This window comes from Melospiza georgiana, chromosome 29, assembly GCF_028018845.1.
Source record: "Melospiza georgiana isolate bMelGeo1 chromosome 29, bMelGeo1.pri, whole genome shotgun sequence".
NCBI classification, from domain to species: domain Eukaryota; kingdom Metazoa; phylum Chordata; class Aves; order Passeriformes; family Passerellidae; genus Melospiza; species Melospiza georgiana.
The window spans coordinates 3708994-3731753 of record NC_080458.1 but is presented as its reverse complement, the minus strand read 5'-3'; the positions used below and the strand labels follow the sequence as shown (position 1 = coordinate 3731753).

Sequence of the window (22760 nt, the reverse complement as noted above, 5' to 3'; positions counted from 1 at the left end):
TCTTTAGTATAGCTTTAGCATAGCATTCTTTAATAGAATATAAGTACATAAAATAATAAATTAGCCATCTGAGAACATGGAGTCAGATTCTCATCTCTCACCTCGTCCTGGGGACCCTCACAAACTCAACACCACCAGGGATTTTATTTTTAAGCTTCCCTTATGGTCATTTTGAAGCTGACTAAAAAGGGACATTTCTGGATTTTACCGCTCTCAGGCTGGTGGCAGAGCCCAAAAAGAACCCTCAAAAGAGACGGAAAAATGGAGCACAGGGAGCTTTTCCTTTGTGCTATCCTGAGTGCTCAGGAGTGGTTCATTCCAATTTCTGAGACGCTCCCAACACTGTCCCACCATGGAGAGCATCCCCTCTTGTACCAGTAAGAGACAGAAGTTATCCAAAGGAGGATCCCAAACCAGCCCGAAAGGAGGAGAAGGCGCCAGATCGAGCAGGGAATGGTTTTGTACATTCAGTGTTTATATTTGGAAAAAAAAGAAAAAGGAGACGAAGAATTCGAGATTAAAAAAATAGAACTGATGGGAAGCGGTAGCGGAGCCTCCACCACTGCACAACACACGCACACGAGGACACACGAGGCTGGACAACACGGACCCCCGGGACGCAGCAGCCCGGGGGGAACGGAAAACTCTGCATGGCTTTGTGGGACCCCTCGGCTGGGAAACGAGCCGCTCCTCCGTGTCTGCCTTGGCACATCCCTGAGTCACACTCCTGCTCCTCGATGGCGGCGTCGAGGCGCCTGGACGTGGGCATGGGGGAAAAAGGGGAAAGAGGGAGGGTGTCATCAGTGGGAGACACAGAATCAGAGATCCAGGGAATTGTTCAGGTTGGAAAAGGTGTTTGAGATCATCAAATCCAACCATTGACCACCATGTTCACCCCTGGCCATGTTCCCAAGTGCCACATCCAAGTTTTTGGAACTCTTCCAGGGATGATGGCTCCACCCCTGCCCCATGCAGCTGTGTCATGGACAACCTTTCCACAAAGGAATTTTCCCCAGTATCCAACCGGAACCTTCCCTGGTTAATCTGAGGCCATTCCCTCTCCTTCTGTTGGGAGCCATGTTCACCCCTGGCCATGTCCCCAGGTGCCACATCCACATTTTTGGAACTCTTCCAGGGATGATGGCTCCACCCCTGCCCCATGCAGCTGTGTCATGGACAACCTTTCCATGAAGGAATCTTCCCCAGTATCCAACCTGAACCTTCCCTGGTCAACCTGGGGCCGTTCCCTCTCCTCCTGTCCCTGTCCCCTGGGAGCCATGTTCATCACCAGCCATGTCCCCAGGTGCCACATCCAAGTTTATGGAACTCTTCCAGGGATGATGGCTCTACCCTGCCCAAGGCAGCTGTGTCAGGGCTTGGACAACCTTTCCACAAAGGAATTTTCCCCATTATCCAATCTGAACCTTCCCTGGTCAACCTGAGGCGGTTCCCTCTCCTTCTGTCCCTGTTCCCTGGGAGCAGATCCTGAATCCCCCCGGCTGTCCCCTCCTCTCAGGGAGTTGTGCAGAGCCACAAGGTCCCCCCTGAGCCCTTTTCTCCAGGTTGAGGTTCTTTCCCAGCTCCCTCAGGAGCTCTCCAGACCCTCCTCCTGCTGCTCCAGCCCTTCTCCAGCTCCACTCCCAGCTCTGGAGATGCCCCCAGCCCCTCAAAGCCTCTCAGGGTGTAGGATCCCAGTCTGATCCCAGGATTCCAGGTGCAGCTCCCACACTTCCCTGCAGAGAGGAGCTGGTGGCCATGGTCCTGCTGCTGGTGGCCATGGTCCTGCTGCCTGTCCCCAGGAGCGTTCCCCTTGCCCAGCAGCACTGGCCAGAGCCCAGAGGGGCCGTGGGCCTGTGCTGTCCCCACAAGTTCACAGCTGAGCCTTTACCTCCTTCCTCCTGGCTTCAGAGCGTTTCTGTGTTCATGGTCAGAGCCTTCCACACCGTGGTCTTGGACATTTCATCCGAAATGTTGATCTCGGAAGGATCAGCCCTGCAAGGAATGTTCCAGATGGTTTTCCAAGAGGATGGGTCTGATCCCACCAGGAGCACTGGGAGTGGCCAGAGGAACAGGAGGGCCTGGACAACCAGAGCTCAGCTGGTGGGGATGGTTTGGCTAGATAAGGAATTTTGGGAATCAAGGCCCGGAGCTGCAGACCCACAGCTGGTGTTTTGTGTTTCCCCCTGTGACCTCTCAGATGGGAGCAGATCCCAGGAAACCACTGGTGATGTAGTTTTGGGATAAAACAGGAATTATGCAGCCATTGTGGGGTCAGAGCTCTGTGACCTCCTAAATTTCCAGTAATTTGGGATTTTCCCACAAAGATGATTTGGGATAAATCTGCAAGTGGAGAAACCTGAGCCAGACACTTCCCACTGATCCTGCCAGGGGTCCTGACCTGGGGGGTCTTTACCTGTCATTGCTGGGCTTTGGGGTGTCCACCCTGCTGGTCTTGCCCAGCTTCAGCTGAACAGAATTCGCAGCAGCTGCTTCCATCATTTTCTGGGACTCCTGAAAAGAGACAAGTCAAGTTCTCTCTCCTTGATCCAAGACAGAAAAAATGAAATTCCAGTAAAAACCTGGCAGGCTGCCCTCTCCTCTGACCCACAGCACCTTTAGCAGCAGGTAAAGACCTGTGTGTGTGTTTGGGGTTAGTGACACTGCTGGGAGCAAACCTCCACAGAAATATATAATTATTTTTATTTTAAGGCTCATTTTAAAATTATAACAATGTCTCTGTTCCAGTGTGAAACTCTCAGAATTTAGGGAAAATGTTCAGGATGTGGGATCCAGGCTGTGAGATCCGTTTTACTCGGTTCTGATGTTCCCAACAGCTGCTGCCCAGAGGAGCTGTGGGTTCCCCACCCCTTCCCCAGCCTGGCAGGGCCCAAGGCCAGGCTGGACGAGCCTGAAGCACCCCGGGATAGTGGGAGATGTCCCTGACCAGGGCAGGGGTGGCACTGGCTGGGCTTTAATGTCCGTTCCCACCCAACCCATTCCATGGCCCTACAATTCCATGATCTAAGGATGAGCTGCGACAGGAACAGGGAATCTCACAGCCCAGAGGAAATGTCGCCATCATATTTTCTAGAAAAATCCCCTTGCCCGGGATTCTTCTCCTGGGAAGCTGAGAAGACTCAGAGAAAGAGGAAGACAATATTATCTCATTTGCTTCTCCTGTGTTTTGCTGCTTTGGAATGTGGTTTTGGACATTGTTTACCAACAGGTGACTGTTTTGTTGATTTCATGTGAATGGTTTTGACTTATTGGCCAATCACAGCCAGCTGTGTCGGGACTCTGGAAAGAGTCATGAGTTTTTCTTTAGTATCTTTTAGCCTTCTGTCTGTATCCTTTCTCTATTCTTTAGTGTAGTCTTACTATAGCATTCTTTTATATAATATAGATCATAAAACAATAAATTAGCTTTCTAAGAGCATGGAGTCAGATTCATTAATTCCTCCCAGTTACAGGGGACCCTGAAAATACCACAAGGAGATTCACAGCTCCTGGCATTACCTCCTCTTCTTTGGCTTTATTTTTGGCATCGTCCAACTTCTTCTTCTTGCTTTCTGGCATGAGGTCATCCAGGAAGCTGAGCTCCCGCTTGGAGAAGCACAAATCCATCACTTTCCGGACAAAAACAAGAGCCAAAACCTTCAGGAAGGAAAGGGGAGATGGGTGAGGCCAGGGATGGTGCTTCCATCCTTCCAGAGCAGTGAGCACCAGGGGTAGTGAGGGACGCCGGCAGCACCAGGAATACTGGGAACACCAGGGATACTGGGAGCACTGGGAACACTGGGAATACTGGGAATACTAGGAACACCGGGAACACTGGGAATATGTGACCACTGGGAAGACCGGGGATACCTCGAATACTGGGAACGCCAGGAATACTGGGAAAACTGGGAACATCAGGAACACTGGGAGCACCGGGAATAATGGGAATACTGGGGACACCGGGAACACTGGGAACACTGGGAGCATTGGGAACACTGGGAAGACCAGGAACATCAGGAACGCTGGGATACTGGGAATACTGGGAACATTGGGGACATTGGGAACACTGGGAGCACCGGGAATAATGGGAATACTGGGAACACTGGGAATTATGGGAATACTGGGAACACTGGGAATTATGGGAATACTGGGAATACCGGGAACACTGGGAACACCAGGAATACTGGGATACTGGGAACACGGGGAGCACTGGGAACACTGGGAACACCGGGAGCACTGGGAATACAGGAACACCAGGAACACTGGGATACAGGGAACACCAGGCATACTGGGAACACCGGGAACACTGGGAACACTGGGATAGCGGAAACACCAGGGATACTGGGAACACTTTGAACACTGGGAGCACTGATAACACTGGGAACACCAGGACCACTGGGAAAACCAGGAACACCAGGAACACTGGGATACTGGGAAGACTGGGAACACTGAGGAAACTGGAACACCGCAAACGCCGTCCCTCACCATCATGGGGAAGATGATGGCAGCGCGGGAAGCTTTGATGGCCCAGAGCAGCACGAGGCAGAGCAGCTGGATGAGCGTGAACAGGTGCACCTTGCGCAGGGGCACATGGCGCAGGTAGATGAAGTCGGGCTGGTGCTTGGCCGGCATCCAGAACAGCTTCAGGCGGTCAAAGAACTGCAGGGAAAAGAGAGCACTGCTGGAGGAGTGATAAAACTGTCTTTTGTCTCTTGAAAAAGAAACAAATTGTCCCAGATTGCAAGGCAAGATGTATTCTATTTGCCATCTGTATGGCAGTTGTCTTTTGTCAAGTGGGCAGTTTTTCCTAATCTCTTCCGCAATCCCTCCTCCCTCAGGAGGGGACACCTGCTGATAACAGCTATTGAATGTCACTGCCTGGCTGATAAGAACTACAGCATCCCATTGGGAGATGTGAGCCCAGAGGGAGGAGCCAAGCATTCTTACCCAGATATAATCTGGAGGTTCTGGCACAGCTTCTCCACTGGATTTCCCAGAGGAGCAGCAGCTGCCTCTTCTTCCCCTGGATCTTCAGAGGAAGACTGCACCTTTCCACAGGATCCTTGCTCCAGCAAAACCACCCCTGACACTGCAGGAGGGCTGAGCCACAATTCCAATGGGACTGCTGCCAACAGCCTGACCCACAGGGTGTCAGGTTGAGTTCTGACTCTGTCAGTGTTGTTTTAGGTTACTGCATTGTTTATTTTATCCTTTAATTTTCTTCCCTATTAAAAAACTGTTATTTCCTGCTCCCATATGTGTTGTCTTAGAGCCCCTTAATTTAAAATTTATAGCAATTCAGAGTGGTGGGGAGGCTCCTGCCTTCCTTAGAAGGCACCTGGCTTTCCAAACTAAGACAGAAGCTTAGAAGTTTCTCTCTTTAATTAAGTGAAAAGACACTTCATAAGACTTAAGACACTTCACTTCAAACTCAAGGATAGCTAATTAGACAAGAGCTAAAAAGTCTCACCTAAACAATTAACTAGAAAAAGACATGAACAAAGAAACTAACTGCTTTTGTAAAGGGTTTTTACTAAGAGCAAGAATGTCTAACACTTTGCTCAGTTTTTCTGTTTGTTATTTTGCCTTTTATTAAACTTTTTTGTTTCCAGCACTGCAACAGAAGCCATCCTGCTGATTTTTATGCCTTCAAAAGTAGCTAAGCTATCTTAAGTGTGTTTTAAGCCCCCTAGAGCTCATTAGACCTAGCTCAAATAAGTTATACTAACACACTGCCACAGCTCCTGCAGCTGCTGGGATGTGGAGATTTTGGGAGCAAGGAGAAATCTGGGATCCCCTTCTGTTCCTCCTGGGACCAGCACCTTCTGTCCCTTCGCTCCATCCAAAATCCACCTGGCTTTGTCCACCAAATTCCGAGTTATTCCAGGGTTTTCTCTGGTCAGCATCTCTTGGCCCAGGGAATCCCCAGCAAGGATTCCCACCAGTAGAATTTCCTTCTCTTCACATGAATTCTGCTATTTTCCCATCACAAAACACCAACCTGTCCTAACACCTGAAACAGAGAGGGCTGAACTGGTTCCTCCCAGTGCCAAACTGAATCCTCCCAGTGCTGAACTGGACTCTGTCAGCACTGAACTGGGTCCTCCCAGTGTCGAACTGGGCCCTCCCAATGCTGAACTCGGTCCTCCCAGTACTGAATTGCCCCTCCAGTGCTGTACTGGGTCCTCCCAGCACTGAACTGTCCCTCCCAGTGCCGAATTGGTTCCTCCCAGTGCTGAACTGGTTCCTTCCAGTGCTGAACTGGATCCTCCCAGTTCTGAACTGGACTCTCCCAGTGATGAACTGGTTTGTCCCAGTGCTGAACTGGGCCTTTCCAGCACTGAATTGGGCCCTCCCAGTACTGAACTGGGCTCTCCCCGTACTCAACTGGGCAATCCTAATGCTGAACTGCCTCCCCCAGGGCTGAACTGGACTCTCTCAGCACTGAACTGGGCTCTCCCAGTACTGAACTGGGTTCTCCTAGCACTAAACTGGGTTCTCCTAGCACTGAACTGGGCCCTCCCAATGCTGAACTCGGTCTTCCCAGTACTGAATTGCCCCTCCCAGTGCCAAAATGGTTCCTCCCAGTGCTGAACTGGATCCTCCCAGTACTGAACTGGACTCTCCCAGTGCTGAACTGGCTTGTCTCAGTGCTGAACTGGGCCTCTCTCAGCGCTGAACTGGCTTCTCCCAGTGCTGAACTGGGTCCTCCCAGTACTGAACTGGCCCTCCCAGCCGTAAAAACTTCCTGAGCCTGTACCCACCATCCCTGACAAAAACCATGTGAATTTCCTGTGCTCAGAGACGTTTTTCCCACCCCAAGGCCTTCAGGAGAGGAAATTCCCTGGAGCAGCCGTACCTGGATTCCTCGGAGTGACGAGACCCCCATGTACAGAAAGACCCCATAAAGGACTGGCATCGGGATAAACTGGGGAAAAATGCAACAATTAATGCCTCCAATTTCATTTGCAGCATTGCCACTCTCTCCCATCACTCCTTTCTCAGGTGCTGCCTGGAGATTCCCAACTTTCCCATGCTGAATTTTATCCAGCACAGGTTTTGTTCTCTGGGTCAGACCGATCTTTTGACTCATTCCATCAGAATAATCCTCTTTTCCAGAGAGGCTGGAGACAAAGAGGGGATTTCACCCATCAGGAACACATTTCATCTATCTGAGACCTCCTGTGGGGGGTAAAAATGATCTCGAAAAAACTCTTGTGGGAATGCATGGAAGTGACATCTCCTTTGAGCCTAGAGGTAGGATTGTGTCTGCTTTGAGCCTGAAGGTGGGACTGGGTCTGGTTTGAGGCCTGGAGATGGGATTGGGTCTCCTCTGAGCCTGGAAGTAGGACAGTGTCTATTTTGAGCCTGGAGGTAGAAATGGGGCTGGTTTCAACCTGGAGTTGGGAATGGGTCTCCTTTGAGCCTGGGTTGTGTCCCCTTTGAGCCTGGATCTGGGAAATAATACTCAGAAATAATTTTAAAATTTATTATTTTTGTGACTGAGTCTCCTTTGAGCCTGGAGCTGGGATTGTGTCTCCTTTGAGCCTGGAGGTGGAAATGGGTCTCCTTTGAGCCTGGAAGTGGGACTGTGTCTGCTTTGAGCCTGGAGATGGGATTGTGTGTTTGCTTTGAGCATGGAGTTGGGATTGTGTCTGCTTTAAGCCTGGGTTGTGTCTCCTTTGAGCCTGGAGCTGGGATTGTTTGGTGAGAAGAAGGGGCAGGGAAGCCTGTGGGGGGAACTCTGAGGGTTCAGTTCCTGGGAATGGCTCTCTCAAGGCTCTTGGGGGAGTGAACTGAAAGTGCTAAATTCTAACCCAAAGCTGGGGTGGATGGGTAGAATTTGCATGGCCATGTTTGGGGAGCAGGGATGGATTCCGTGAGAAGCTGCTGCAAGTTTCTTTCATGTCTGGCAGAGCCAGCTCCAGCTGGCTCCAGGAGGGACCTGTTGGAGCAGTTTGGGGAGAGCTGTCTGCCATGGGATGGACTCGGGTTGGAGGAGAACCTGGAGAAGTTCCTGGAGAGCTGTGTCCCCTGGGAGGGACCAATGGGGAAGGAAGGAAGTTTTTAAGGTTTGGTTTTAATTCTCATTATCCTGCTGTGACTTTGTCAGTAATAAACTCAATTAATATCCCTAATTCCAATGGTTTTTCCCATGATCATGACTGATGAGGGATCTGTCCCTGTCCTTATCTCAAGCCATGAACTTTTGGTCTATTTTCTCTCCAGTCCAGCTGGGAAGGGCAGGGATGGACCAGCTTTGGTGGGAACCAGCCAGGATCCCTCTCACTACAGAGGGTGTGGAGGACAATCCCAAATTAAGGGATTCGTCCTGTTCGCTTGGCTTGAGCGCCCCAAGCCGGGTCTGAAGGGCTGGGAAGTCACCAAGGCTGGTTCCCATCCTGCCCTTGGCATCACCTGGGGGAGGGAGGCCCTAATTTCACATGTCCCCCCAAACTCCTGTGGGTCGCCAGGGGGTTTCCATCCCGCTCTCACCTTGAGCACAGATGTGAAGAAAACGGAGCAGCCCATGAGCACGAAGATCATCAGGCCAGTGACCCTCTGCTCCCGGATGCCCAGGAACTTGGGCTGCTCGCCCGGCGCGGAGCAGTCGGACTCCACCTTGAGGCTGTTGACGTGGGTGATGGACAGGACAGTGGCGGCCACGAACCAGGGCAGCCCCATCACCGAGCACACCCCCAGCATCACGGCCACCATGAACAGGTCCAGGTGGTACCCGCAGCCTTTCTGGGGAGCAAAAGTGGAACAGGAGCATCCCTCAGGGGCAAGGGCAACACCATGGGTGGGGCTCAAAGCCTGCTCAAGCACAAGTCAACTTCTGGAAAATTTAAATAAGGTTTGAAATAAGAACTGGAAAAAAACGTGGATTTGATGTCTTGCATAAAAGTCTGGCAGGATCAGATAAAGTGGGTCTGGAGGGTTTGTACCATCTCTGCTTCTCAGAAATAATTTTAAAATTGATTATTTTTTCATTCATAAAGAAATTCCCACCACTTGCAGGCAGGACATGGCTCTGAGTGATCCCTGGAGCTAATTGAGATCCCTTCCCCAGCTGCCACTAACATTTGAAAAAACACCACCCTTCTACACTCCAATATTCCCTTGCTGTTCCCAAAAGTTGCCATCCCCTCCCTGTGTCCAGGAGAGCTCCTGGCACACAGCCTGGTGTTATCCCAAACCTTCCCAAAGCGTCTGGGACAGGAGCTTGTCCCAGCCCCACAGCCTGAGCAGGGTGGGCAGGGGGTGACCCCCTGCAGCCCCTCACCTTGAGCCTGTGCTCCTTCCTGTTGACGATGACGGCCGTGATCTGCTGGTCCATGAAGATGAGGATGGTGCAGAGCAGGGCCGGGATGAGCGCGGCCAACACCGTCCACCACGGGTTGGGCCCAATGGGGTTGATGAGCCACCCACGGTCATCCCTGGTGGGCTGCAACAGAGGGTGAGATCAGCTCCCAGCCAAAACCCTTCCCTGGCCTCTGTTCCCCTCCATCCCTGTGTCCAAGCATTTCCCATTTCCCTTCATGTCACCCTCTCCCAGGGGGCTTCTCAGTGCCAGTGTCATCTGTCCCAGAGTCCCCTCTCCCCTGGATTTGGGGCTGGCTTCCCAAAAGACAGGAAGGAATTGATGACTTGGATGTGGCAGAGGAGATGCTTAGACCACCAGCAGCTCCTCCAGCCCAGTCCTGCTCTACTGGTTCTCCTGTCCAGTGTCTGGTTTTGGGGCTGTATCCTGATTTCCAGGGAGATCGATGCTCTTGGATGTCGAAGAGGAGATGGTTCCACCACTAGCATCTCCTCCAGCCCTGCCCTGACATCACCTGGTGGCACCTGAGGTGCCGAAAGCCTTCTCCACCAATCCCCAACCCCGTTACCTTGAACACGTGGGGGACGTGGAGCTTGGGGGACGGGATCCCGATCCCGAGGTCGATGAGCACCATGATGACAATGGTGAGGAACACAGCAAAGTCACTCACTGTGGCTCGGACCTGGGGCGAGAAACCGGGGCTGAGAGGGGCCAGGACACGAGGTGGGAAACCTGGGGACACCCACAGAGCTGGGATTGTTAATCCCTAAAATCCCTCCATTCCAAGGACATGCAGCCAGCTCCCCTGGGTGGATGGTGCTGCCACATTGGAGATCTGGGGATCTGGTGTGGGACAGTAGAAAGAGTTAAATTAGGGGGAAAATTCAAATTTTAATTCAGACGTTAACAAAAATACCAAAAATGAGGAAGGTGCCACGCTTGTGGGTAAAATGGGGATAAGGCACTGAGGCATCATTCATTCCTGTTTTTCCATGGCAACTCCTCATTCGAATGCCACTCCAGAAAATGATGCTCAGAAGGGGAAGAGAAATAAATAACTTTGGAAGAGCAGATTTCCCACTGCCTGAGCCAAAGACCATCACTCTGGAACAGGTTGTGAGGCAGGTGGGGAATGCCACAACCTCTCCGCACTCATGGAAACAAGGCAGGGACACCCAAGGTCAGCGTTTCCCTGCCTGGCTGAGCGGTGGCCAATCCTTCAGTGCTCCAGGAATGGCATTTTGGGAAAGGAGCATGGAATCTGCCCCCAGCCACCACCTTCTACCTACTCTGGTTGGGAAGTAACGGCTGGTTTTAAACTTCTTCAACAAACTTGACAGGACAAAGGTGGAGAAGAAGAGGATGCAGCACCAGAAGAGGACGTTGGGCGCGTAGGGGCCGTTGTGTCCGCAGGCAGGTCCGTGGAACTCCCCATGCAAGGAGCGACATTCCTGGAGAAACAGAGCATCAGGACACAGAGGAAAACCGGGATAACAGGGGGGTGGAGGGTCTTGGTGCAAGATCTGTGATCCTGCAGCTGCCATAGGAGTTATAAATATGAATATATGAATATATTATAAATATATCAGCATGATGTAAATATGTACATATTTATATATAAATAAATAGCAATATACTATAAAAATATTTTTATATTAGAATATAATAATATAAATGTGTTACTATTTACATATAAATATAAATATTTATAAATATTATATACTATATACTATATACTATATACTATATACTATATACTATATACTATATTATATTATATATTATACATTATGTATTATATATTATACTACATATATTATACTACATATATTATACTACATATATATATGTATTTATAAATATAAATATTTCAAAGAGAAATAACTAGAGATATATAAAATATATAAATAGTATTAAACATAACGTGTTATATAAACATGTAGATGTTTATGTATTTAAATATTTAAATATTTCTATATTTATATAATGCAAATATGGGCAGCAGCAGCTGAACAAGTGACACGTGGAGCTGGAATTACACAGAGGGGAGCAGAGGCAGGATGTGGTGGGACACCATAGACCCATGGCACATCCTCTGCTCCACCATGGCTGAGGAAAACACTGGGGGAGGAGGAAAAGATGGAAATTTGTGGATAAAGAGGGACCAGGGAAGGAGGGCTGGGACAACCATGGGATGGAAAAAGAGACAAATTGTCCCTTTGCAGTCGGGGCTATCAGAACAAGGCCAAAAGGGGCTGCAGATGTCTCAGAGAGCCCCCATCCCACACCTGGGCTCTGCTTGCAGGAACAATCCCTGTAGGGCTGCTCAGACATGCAAATTTATGCGAGACCCTACAGATAGCAGGGCCTGGAGTCATTAGGAACCAATTAAGGGAGCCAATCACTGCCTCCAGGCAGGAACTTCAGTCCTTCAAATGTTCCAGAAATCAAAGCACCCCCTTAACCTTGATCCAGATCCCACAAAGCTGAGGGGGACAGTTCTTGTTGGGGACAAAGTGAGCTGGACCAGGTGGGCTGGATCAGGTGGAGTGGATCAGGGGGGCTGGATCAGGTGGGCTGGACCAGAGGGGCTGGACCAGGTGAGTTGGACCAGGTAGGCTCGGCACCCCTGGACTCTCCTTCCCAGGACCAAGCAGGCTAAAAGTACCCATGATATTTAAGCAGGGACTTCTCAGAGCGCAGCCCTGAAGAAGGTGACTCTGGCACCTGGCCTCCCTGAGAGAGTGGTGGCCCAGGGCACTTACGGTCACTGTGAGGTTTCCCCAGGTGATTCCCGACACGTTGACCCCGTTGCTACGCCAGATCCGCAGGGTCTCGTTGCTGGGATGAGCTGGAGGCTCACACTTACAGCTGGAGGGGGGAAAACCAGGACAGGGCTGAGGGAACGGCACTGGGACAGACCCAGAGGCACCTGAGGGAGGGTGAGGAGGAGAACACCCACTAATAGATGGTGAGGAGGTCCAGCTTGCTGTGCATGTGCACGGGGAAGGTCTCCCGCAGGTGGCTCAGCTTCTCCAGGGCCTCGTAGATGAAGATGATGCAGATGAGGGAGGCGAAGGCCTCCTCGGTGAAGCGGGTGATGTAGCACACCAGGGAGCTGGCGTCCGTGGCCACCAGCACCACGCAGAAGAACGCGGTCCAGAGCCCGATGCACGTCCGCAGGGACAGGTAGGAGAGCGTGTAGTCCCTGGAAAAGCACAAAACCTCCTGGGGGAAAGGCCAGCACGGGTCTCAGAGCTGAGCCTTCCTCCAGAGAAAGTTAGGAGCAATGGGAGAGTGTCAGTTTCCCGGCTGTTTAGGTGACCTGGAAAGGCCCGGGGTGGCCTTGGACAGCCCGCGCTTCAAAGGACGAGAAGAGGCTTCAGATCTTTTCTCGGTCTCGGTGTTTATTAATTGTTTATCTAAAAGATTTTCTTTTGGCCCGACAGAGGTCTGCTCAGCAGCCAGCCATGGGCACACTGAGAGCCCCCAGGGCGGTCACTTATCTTTATACTTGAAATTACTTATACAATATTTATCATTTTTCCCCAGTACCTTTTACCCTTATTAACCAGTGCACTTTTAGTAATAACCAATCCCAAAGTGCCAACATCACCACAGAAGATGGAGGCCAAGAAGAAGAAGAAGAAGGACAGGACACGCCCCAATTCCTCCATCTTACTTCTTTAGACCCCCCCTGTACAGAAATCTTAAACCCTGTGTTTCACTCTAATTAACTTATCCCTTCACCATTTACTCAGTGAAATCCTCCTATTCTCATACAGGTGTCGTCTCCTGTGTAGGATCAAAGTCCAGCCACCAGACACTTCTGGCAACATTCCAGGACTCCCGAGCCCCCCAAGGGTGATCTCGGTCACTCTGCACATCAGTCCTGAGGTGCTGAGATCCCACAGGAGAGGGTGTGGAGGTTGCAGGTGGTAAGTGAGGTTTCCATGTCCTTGAGGTTGCAGGGTGTGGGTTGTCGCAGACATCTTTTATGGAAAACCCTTTCCTTAGGATTTTTTCCTCCTGAGAAGCTGAGAGGCCTCAGGAACAAAATGTAAACAATTGTTATCTGCTGATGTGGAATGCAACGGGTGGATCTGTGATTGGTCTCATGTGGTTGTTTGTAATTAATGGCCAATCACAGCCCAGCTGGCTCAGACACAGGGCCTGAGCCACAAACCTTTGTTATCATTCTTTCTGATTCTATTCTTAGCTAAGCCTTCTGATGAAACTTTTTCTTCTATCCCTTTAGTATAGTTTTAATGTAATATATATCATAAAATAATAAATCTAGCCTTCTGAAACATGGAGTGAACATTCTCGTCTCTTCCCTCATCCGAAAACCCCTGTGAACACCGTCACAGTGGGTGGAGAAGCCAAGTGTTTAATTAGCATGAATTGATGTGTTCTTAATGTCTTGAAGGCTGATTGAGGTTGTGGAAGGTTCTCCCATTTTCCCCAGAGCCACGACACCAAAACCAGTTGGGTTTGCCCTGGTCACCCACAGTCAGCTTGAGGGTGAACGAGAAGTTTAATTCTGGTGAGGGGGGTTCATCCCACACCAAAGTCACCAAGATGAAAGGACCATCATAGAAAAGAGCTATTTCCTAGGAAAAGCTCCCACTTGCTCAATAAAATCAGCAAAACTCAAAGTATTCAGTTTGAACTAAACTACATGGAGATTTGCACAAAATCTATTTCTTCTTCCAGCAAAAACCAGGTTTAGAATTTTGTACTCAGTGGAAAACAAACCCTCCATTATTCCCAAACCAGAGTGATCTGTTTCACCTTCCTTGGGCATCCATCCAGAGCCTCTGGTTCCTCCTCCTCCAACTGCTTCTTTACAACCCTAAAATCCCAAATTACCCCAAGCCAAAAACCCCAAATGGCCCCCAAGCTCAAGGATTTTCACCCTTCCTGTGCAACAGCAGCAGCAGGAGACCTCTGTGACCCAGCAGACAACTTAAATCTGACAATTCCCACTGAGAAAATTAGAAAAACATCTCCTCCCTGCCCCCCCAAAAAAAAAATCTTTCCCCCAGAACTGAAGACAAACATCTCACTTGCAGAATTTGTAGAGAATCTTCTCAAAGACCAGGACGGGTCCAGTGCTGCCGAGGATGGTGAGGGGTTGGCCAGCAAAGAGAGAATAAACCACGCCCGTCATGGATGCTCCCAGCAGTGACTCCATGGCACTCTGGCAGGGAAGAGAGGGAGCAGGGAGCAAATCAATCATTAGGGATAAAAAAACCCCAAAAATCCAAAGGAAATTCACAGCAGCGAAGAGATTTCCAAGGTTATGAAGCGGGTTGGGTTGGAAGGGACCAGCGGGTTGGGTTGGCAGGGGCTGGTTTGGGCTCCAAACGCTCCCCGCGAGCAGGGACACTCCCCACCAGTCCAGGGGGGTCCTTTTGGGGCGTCTCCCCCTCCCCACGCTCCCTACAGAGAGAGGAGCTCACAATGTGGCCGTGGGTGGCCTCCCCCAGCAGGCCCCCGAAGGTGATGACGGGGGACATGCAGGCACAGTAAAGGAACAGGAAGGACGCCAGGCACTGCAGGCTCAGACCGTCCCTGAAGTCGCTCCAGAACCACGGCGCCTTGCGCTTCACGTCCAGGACCAGACCCCCAAAGAGCCTGCAGGGAGGGAGGGAACACCAGGCTGTTCTCTTGGAGAGCACCTTTCGTTTCCTTTGGGCAGAAAATGCCCTCACCTGGAGGTGTTTGCCCCTGCCCCAAAGCCAGGAAACCCTGGTGTGCTGATGCTGGGGCTGGGCCACCTGCCTAGGTGTCCCCCCTGCCCAGGTCTCCTCCCTGCCCAGATGTCCCACCTTCCCAGATCTCCCTCCTGCCAGCTCTCCTCCCTGTCCAGCTCTCCCACCTTCCCAAACCTCCTCCTCCCTGCCCAGGTGTCCCCCCCTACCCAGATCTCCCACCTGCCCAGACCTCCTCACTGTTCAAATCTCCCCCCTGCCCAGATCTCCCATCTTCCCAGACCTCCTCCCACCTGTCCAGGTGTGCCCCCTGCCCAGATCTCCCACCTTCCCAGATGTCCCCCCTGCCCAGCCCAAGGTGACAACGTGGGGCCCTTTCACTGAACCAGGTGACCCCAGAAGCTGCTGGAAGGGGAGGTGCCTGCTCAGATTTTGGGGGAAAAACAGAAGAAGGGCCCAAACCAGGAGAGCTCCCACCTCCCAGTCCGCTCCAGTTCAGGACCGCTGTGTTTCTCTGGTTTGCTGTGGGAAGAACTCTCATCCAGAGCTCCCGGCATCTTCCTCTTTTCCTGTGAGCACGGAATTCAGCTCTAAACTGGCATTTTTCAGGTATTTCATTAACCACCAGCTTGTTGTGCTCCTGGCCTGGGTGTGGCTGTGCCAAACTGGGAATCCCAAGTTTAGCAGAATTTGGGGTGTTGCGCTGCCTGTCCCCCTTGCAGCACCCACCTGGGAGGGGACGTTTTTGGGGGGCTCGATCCGAATGGATGGGTCCCACTCTCCCGGAGGCAACACCGTGACCTGATCCAGGAACTCATCAATGCCAGCCACGAGGTCAGCCCGGTCCTTGGCTTTGTAGGCAACATCGTGGAAAACCTGCCCAGAGGAGACCCCCAGTGAGAGCACAACCCACCCCAGGTGTCCTCACCTGGGCAGCTCCCCTTTGGCTATGGCAGGATCATCTTCCCCAAATCTCCAGCTGGAAATGGCAGCTGGAAATGTTCCCCCAGCAGGAAGAATCTGAGCATTGTGGTGCTTGTAATCATCTCCTCCATGAGGTCACCGTCCCTCATGGCTTTGAGGAGAAGTTCTCCCACCCTGGCAGTGCCGCCCCTGGGATGGTGCCAGCCCTGGGTGTGGGGAGGATGAGGTGCAGGATGAATCCTGGGTGGGATTTCAGCCCAGCTCCTCATGGCCACACTTCAGGTGTTGGCTCAGAGGGGAGAAGTTAGGGGTGACTTAGAGGTGACCTTATTGCCCTCTTAGCAGTGACCTTATTGCTCTCTTAGAGGTGACCTTATGGCTCTCTTAGAGGTGAACTTATTGCTCTCTACACCTTCCTGAAGGGAGGTTGGAGCCAGGTAGGGTCGGTCTCTTCCACCAGGCAGCACTGACAGAACCAGAGGACACAGTCTCAAGCTACATCAGGAAAGGTACAGGTTGGATATTAGGAAATTTTTTTTCTCCAAAAGAATAATAAAGCACTCGAATGCTATTCCCAGGGAGGTGGTAGAATCACCATCTCTGGATGTGTTTAAAAAAAGACTGGACATGGCACTTGGTGCTATGGTCTGGTTGAGGTGTCAGGGCATAGGTTGGACTTGATGGTCTTAGAGGTCTCTTCCAACCTCATAATTCTGTGATTCTGTGAATCCGTGATTGATTCTGTGATTCTGTGACACCCTGAGTGCCAGGAGAGTGCTGCATTTTGACCTGAGGCCGTGGAGAAGGCTTCCAAAATCGGTTGGTGGCCCTGAGATTACGGGTGGGCGGTTGATTAGAGTGTGTAAAATCACCTTCCTGCCAAAATCCAGCAGGCAGAAAGGCAGGGATGGGGCTTGGGATGGAGCTAGAGGGAGAAGTGGGGGCTGAGATTGGGTTGGCACAAAGAGCAGATGTTGGAGCTCTGGGTGCTGAGGATTTTAGACTTTCTGTGCTGACACGTGTTTAAAGAAAGACTGGACATGGCACTTGGTGCTCTGGTCTAGTTGAGGTGTTTGGGCATAGGTTGGACTTGATGATCTTAGAGGTCTCTTCCAACCTCATTATTCTGTGATTGTGTGATTGATTCTGTGATTCTGTGAAGTTCTGGCCTGGGCAATGCCACCACTGGGGACAATGTCCTGGGCACCCCCTAGGGAAGGATGGGATGTGGGATGCACCCAGAGGGGATTTCAGCCCCCGGGATTCGGGGTGATGTAAATCTCTCTGGTTTGGGGTGTGAAGGAAGGGCTGGGACAGCAAATCCTCTTCCTCACTGCTCCAGGGACAGACAATAGTGAAGAACCCCAGAAGTGACCCCGAGATCCCCCTTATCTGATCCCACCTCATCCGTCATGGTGGTGGCCATGGACCTGCCGATCTCATGGTACTGATGGGCTTTTCCTCCTGGCCCCAGCAGAACAAACAGGAACCTGGACAAGGTAAACCAAACTGAGAGAAGGGCATGTGGCTTCACTCCAAGAGCACCCAGGGAAACCCCTGGGCCCTCAGAGGAAACACATTGGTTCCCCACCTCCTCGATGGATTGAATTGCTCACCAAAACCAATCACAAATCTCATTTTGGGGCAAATTTCATTGAAATTAGTTCATAGGTTTCAAAAAATCCAGCATGGAGGGAAGGTGAGGAGCGGCATGGGAGAAACATGCAGCTCCCACTTGTTCCCTTGGGCCCCAAATCGTGGGGTGATTTCAGGTGGGTTTGGGGTTTTTTTTAAATAAAAATTTGTGCTTCTCCTTCTGACCTTGTTGGGATGGGAACTTCTGTCATTCCCGACAGGAGCACGGCCGGGGTCAGGCGGACAAAGGCCACGAGGGGCTGGTGGAGGAAATCCAGCTCTCCCACCAGCACGTTGGACGCCTCTGCTCCGCTGGGGATCTTCTTCATGAAGTGCAGCTCCGCCTGGGCAGGACCAGCCGTTCTCAGGGAATCCCCCAAAAACGAAACCCTCAGGGGTCCCCCAAGGTCCCTCTCACCCCCCTGGAGGAGTGGGAGAGGTGCAGGGGTCTCACCTTGCTCAGGTCCATGGCACTGGTCTCAGGGGTCACCCCATTTTTAGCTTCTGCAGTGGTGGGAGAAGGGTGAGGGGTGAGGGTTTGGGCTGTGAGGGAAGAGAAAACACTCAGAAAGGGAGGAAAAGGAGGAGTTGGGGTGTTTGTTATTTGCCAGAACAAGTCTAATGGGGGCAAAGTCACCCAGAAACCCCCATGTGGTGCCAAAGCCTGGAGAACACCTCACCTGGTGTCAAATCCCTGGAGAAACCTTCACCTTGTGGTAAAGCTTGGCAGAAACCTCCAGCTGGTGCTAAAACCTGGCAAAAACCTCATCTGACCTCAAGTCCTGGAGGACTTCACCTGGTGGTTCCAAACCCCACAGAACCTCACCTGGCTCCAAGCCTCACAGAACATCAGCTTCCTCCAAACCATGCAGAACCTGACCTAGTTCCAAGCCCCACAGAACCTCACTTGGTTCCATACCTGCAGGACCTCACCTGTCTCCAAACCCCACAGAACCTCACCTGGCCCCAAACCACACAGAACCTCACCTGGCTCTAAACCATGCAGAACCTCACCTGGTTCAAACCATGCAGAACCTCAGCCAGCCCCAAACCCCGCAGAACCTCACCTGGCTTCTCCAGCAGGTGCAAGTCCTGTTTCTTGCTGACATCGGCGAAGGAGCGCACAATGGGCAGGAGGTTGTTCCTCTTCCTCTCGTTCTGGTGGTGGTGCTTCTTCAGCAGCACCTCCCGGACCTTGGCCCGCGTGCGCTCGTCGAACTCCGGCGACGGCTCCTGCTGGGCCAGGATCAGGTCTGGGGGGACAGGGACACCAGGTCAGAGCATGGACCTGCCCGGCCTGAGCCACTCTGCCCCTAAAGCCCTGAACCCTGGTGTGTGGAGGGAAAATGGAGTCAGAGTAATGCGAGGAAATGGCTTGGAGTGAGTAATTATTGAACAAGGGTCAGCTCCTAGGGAGAGCCAAACAGCCAGGTTCTGAAATACTCAAAATGTGCAGGATGTCCTCCTTTTTTGCTGCAGAACATTCTCCCTTTTACTGCAGAATATTCTCCTTTTTGCTGCAGAATACTCTCATTTACTGCAGAATATTCTCTTTTTTGCTCCAGAATATTCTCCTTTTACTGCAGAATAGTCTCCTTTTTGCTGCAGAACACTTCTCCTTTTTACTGAGAAAAGTAGAGGAAAAAGTAAAGTAAAGTAAAGTAAAGTAAAGTACTGCAGTAAAAGGGAGAATATTCTCCTTTTCCTGCAGAATAATCTCTTTTTTTTACTACAGAATATTCTCCCTTTTACTGCAAAATATTCTCTTTTTTTGCTGTAGAACTTTGATCCAGCCTCTCTCTAACCCAAAAATCACTTTCCAAAGGACCCCACACTGCCAGCAAGAGGTGCACACCTGGAGCCCACTCCCATTCTAGGAACTCGTCCCAGATTGCAAGGCAAGATGTGTTCTATCACCATCTGTATGGCAGTTGTCTTTTGTCAGTGGGCAGTTTTTCCTCATCTCTTCCACATCCACTCCTCTCTCAGGAGGGGACACCTGCTGATAACAGCTATTGAATGTCACTGCCTGGCTGATAAGAACTACAGCATCCCATTGGGAGATGTGAGCCCAGAGGGAGGAGCCAAACATTCCCACCCAGATATAATCTGGAGGTTCTGGAACACCAGCACAGGTTCTCCACTGGATTCCCCAGAGGAAGACTCCATCCTTTCCTACAGGATCCCTGCTCCAGCAGAACCACACCTGACACTGCAGGAGGGCTGAGCCACAATTCCAATGGGGCTGCTGCCAACACCCTGACCCACAGGGTGTCAGGTTGGGTTCTGACTCTGTCAGTGTTGTTTTGGTTTACTGCATTATTTTATCCTTTTATCTTCTTTGCTATTAAAAACTGTTATTTCCTGCTCCCTTATTTGTTGCCTGAGAGCCCCTTAATTTCAAATTTTATAGCAATTCAGAGGGAGGGGGTTTATATTTTCCATTTCAGAGAGGCTCCTGCCTTCCTTATCAGACTCCTGTCTTTCCAAACCAAGAGAGAGCCCCACCAGGCCAGCTGGGAGCCCCAAGCCCCGGTCAGGATTTCCCCCCGGTACCGGCGATGTCCTCGACGCTGGTGGCGCGCACGTCCAGCAGCACGGTGCCGTTGATGATGCAGCTGCGCAGCTCGAAGAGGCTGTGCAGGGACAGCGTGGCCACGTAGGGTTTGCTCCAGCGCTCGCCCCCATCCTCCACGTCCTCCTCGAACTTCAGCCACCTGTGGATTTGACCAGAGAGAAAAGGGCTCCAGCCCTGCAGCCCCTCGGATAAAAGCGTGGAGTGGCTGGAGGAAGTTCCTGCAGCTGGGAAAGTTCCATGTCCCAGAGAACTCCTCTGCCACCACAGCTGGCAGCAGGGATCACAGAATCCTGGAATATCCTCAGCTGGAAAGGGCCCATGAGGATCACAGAGTGCAACCCCTGTGCAGGACACCCCAACAATCCCACTTAGAGCTGTCCCTGGCCTCTGGAAACATGGAATCAATTCCAGAGGTGGAAGGGACCTATGAGGATCACAGGATCATGGAAACTCTGGAATTGGAAGGGACTTATGAGGACTATCAAGTCCAACTTCTGGCTCAGGATAACCCCGAAAATCCCACTGATCCCCAAACCAAGCATTCTCTGACCTCTAGAACCATGGAATCTCCTAAGTGGGAAGAGACACGCAAAGATCATCAAGTCCTATCCCTGGCCCTGCCCAGACACCCCAAAATCCCACCCAGAGATTTGAGTCCGTGTCCCAGAGAGCTTTGTCCAAACACTCCTGGATCTCTGTCAGCCTTGAGGCTGTGACCATTCCCTAGGGAGCTGTTCCAGCAGGGGAAGAACCTTTTCCCAATGTCCAACCTAAACCCCTCCTGGCACAGCTTCCTGTCATTCCCAAATCTCAGGGATTTATTTACCTGGCCGTCTCCTTCCACTCGGCATCCTCCCCCTCCTTCACGCAGATCTCATCCAGCTCCGTGAACAAGTCATGAGGAACGTGCTGCTCATCCTCCTCAGTGCCCAGAATGAACTGGACCCGCTGGGATGGGGTGTCTGGGGACAGGAGGAGATTCCCCATCCCATTTCTGAGCCTGGATCCATCCCAGCACACTCACATTCCAGTGGCATCACTGGGATCAGTCCAGCCATAAACGCTGGCCTGGCCTCTCTCCCACGGCTCCCTCTGGGCTCTCACAGGGGAAGGTGGAGCCTCCATCCCATAAGGATGGACTGCTTTCCTTCCCCACACCTCCAGTTTTACACCAGAATCCCTAAATCCATTATAGATATTTTATTTTATTTTATTTTATTTTATTTTATTTTATTTTATTTTATTTTATTTTATTTTATTTTATTTTATTTTATTTTATTTTATTTTATTTTATTTTATTTTATTTTATTTTATTTATTTTATTTTTTTTATTTTATTTTATTTTATTGCAAAATCAGAAAGAAAATTGGAAAAAGGAGAGCCTTGCTAAAAAAACAAAGCCACTTTTCCTTGGTAAAACAGCCCCACAAAGTGTCCCCAGGGACCTGGCTTGGCAGTGGCGTGGTGGGCACCCCAGCATGACTTACAGTGGTATCCCTGCTCGGCGGGCACCGCGTCCTTCTCGCGCTCCCGTTTCCGGTGCTTCTGGCTGTGGGCGCGGTGGTGCCGGTGGCTCTGGCGCACCAGCGGCATCCGCACGCCCACATACAAGGTCCGGTGGCCTGGGAAAACAGGATGGTGGCAATGTTGGTGGCTCAGCCAGCACAGCCACCACAGGAGGAGGTCACAGAGTCAGGGCAGCTCCTCGGGGACCCGCAAGGTTCAGCCAGGACCCACACAGGACACCCCAATGCCGAAGATTGCAGTGCAAGATGTTTTCCATTGCCATCTGTATGGCAGATGACCTTTGTCAAGTGGGCAGTTTGCCTTATCTCTCTCTGTGAGTGACCACAATCACTCCTCCCTTGGGAGGGGACATCTGCTGATAACAGACTATTGAATGTCACTGCATGACTGATAAGAACTATAACATCCCATTGTGAGATATGAGCCCAGAGGGAGGAGCCAAGCATTGCTACCCAGATATAATCCAGAGGGTTTTGAGACACCAGCACAGTTTTCTCCACTGGATTCCCCAGAGGAACAGCAGCTTTCTCTTCTTCCACTGGATCTTCAGAGGGAGAATACATCCTTCTCTTCAGAACCCCCTTGCTCCAACAGAACCACACCTGACACTGCAGGAGGGCTGCAGCCACAATTCCAATTGGATTGCCACCAACACCCCAACCCACAGGGTGTCAGGTTGGGTTCTAGTGTACTGCATTGTTTATTTTATCATTTTAATTTTTTTCTTTTCCCTGTTAAAGAACTGTTATTTCCTGCTCCCATATTTTTGAGAGCTCCTTAATTTAAAATTTATAGCAATTCGAAGGGGTGGGGAGGGTTTACATCTCCATTTCAGGGGAGGCTCCTGCCTTCCTGAGCAGACTCCTGTCTTTCCAAACCAAGACACCCAAAACTCCCACAGCAACTTCCCTCAATGCAAATTTCAGTGGATCCCTGACTTTGACAGACTTGTCCTTTTTTCCAAGCCCATTTTACTTAAGCTTCACACCAAGGGATAGTTTGGGGTCACCTAAATGTGCCCTGAAAGCACCAAAACCCTTCTCAAATTCCAGCCTGG

General features: G+C 51.0%; 1 protein-coding gene across 1 annotated transcript in view; it reads right to left on the bottom strand.

The window, feature by feature from the left end:
• Positions 1-456: 456 nt before the first annotated feature.
• The window catches only part of SLC4A8 (solute carrier family 4 member 8), a 30971-nt gene continuing 8667 nt past the window's right edge, over positions 457-22760 (bottom strand). Inside the window, exons 3-25 of the mRNA XM_058042032.1 lie at positions 21664-21798; positions 21003-21138; positions 20155-20315; positions 18666-18851; positions 18053-18141; positions 17785-17942; positions 17366-17453; positions 15769-15915; positions 15517-15608; positions 14788-14962; positions 14392-14525; positions 12285-12530; positions 12088-12193; positions 10612-10773; positions 9891-10004; positions 9284-9445; positions 8494-8745; positions 6857-6925; positions 4483-4656; positions 3517-3654; positions 2414-2511; positions 1889-1992; positions 457-755 (exon numbers count right to left, since the gene is read on the bottom strand). Coding sequence (XP_057898015.1) covers positions 1905-1992; positions 2414-2511; positions 3517-3654; positions 4483-4656; positions 6857-6925; positions 8494-8745; positions 9284-9445; positions 9891-10004; positions 10612-10773; positions 12088-12193; positions 12285-12530; positions 14392-14525; positions 14788-14962; positions 15517-15608; positions 15769-15915; positions 17366-17453; positions 17785-17942; positions 18053-18141; positions 18666-18851; positions 20155-20315; positions 21003-21138; positions 21664-21798 — 3110 coding nt within the window. The 3' untranslated portion in view covers positions 457-755; positions 1889-1904. The remainder of the gene's footprint in view (positions 756-1888; positions 1993-2413; positions 2512-3516; positions 3655-4482; positions 4657-6856; positions 6926-8493; positions 8746-9283; positions 9446-9890; positions 10005-10611; positions 10774-12087; positions 12194-12284; positions 12531-14391; positions 14526-14787; positions 14963-15516; positions 15609-15768; positions 15916-17365; positions 17454-17784; positions 17943-18052; positions 18142-18665; positions 18852-20154; positions 20316-21002; positions 21139-21663; positions 21799-22760) is intronic.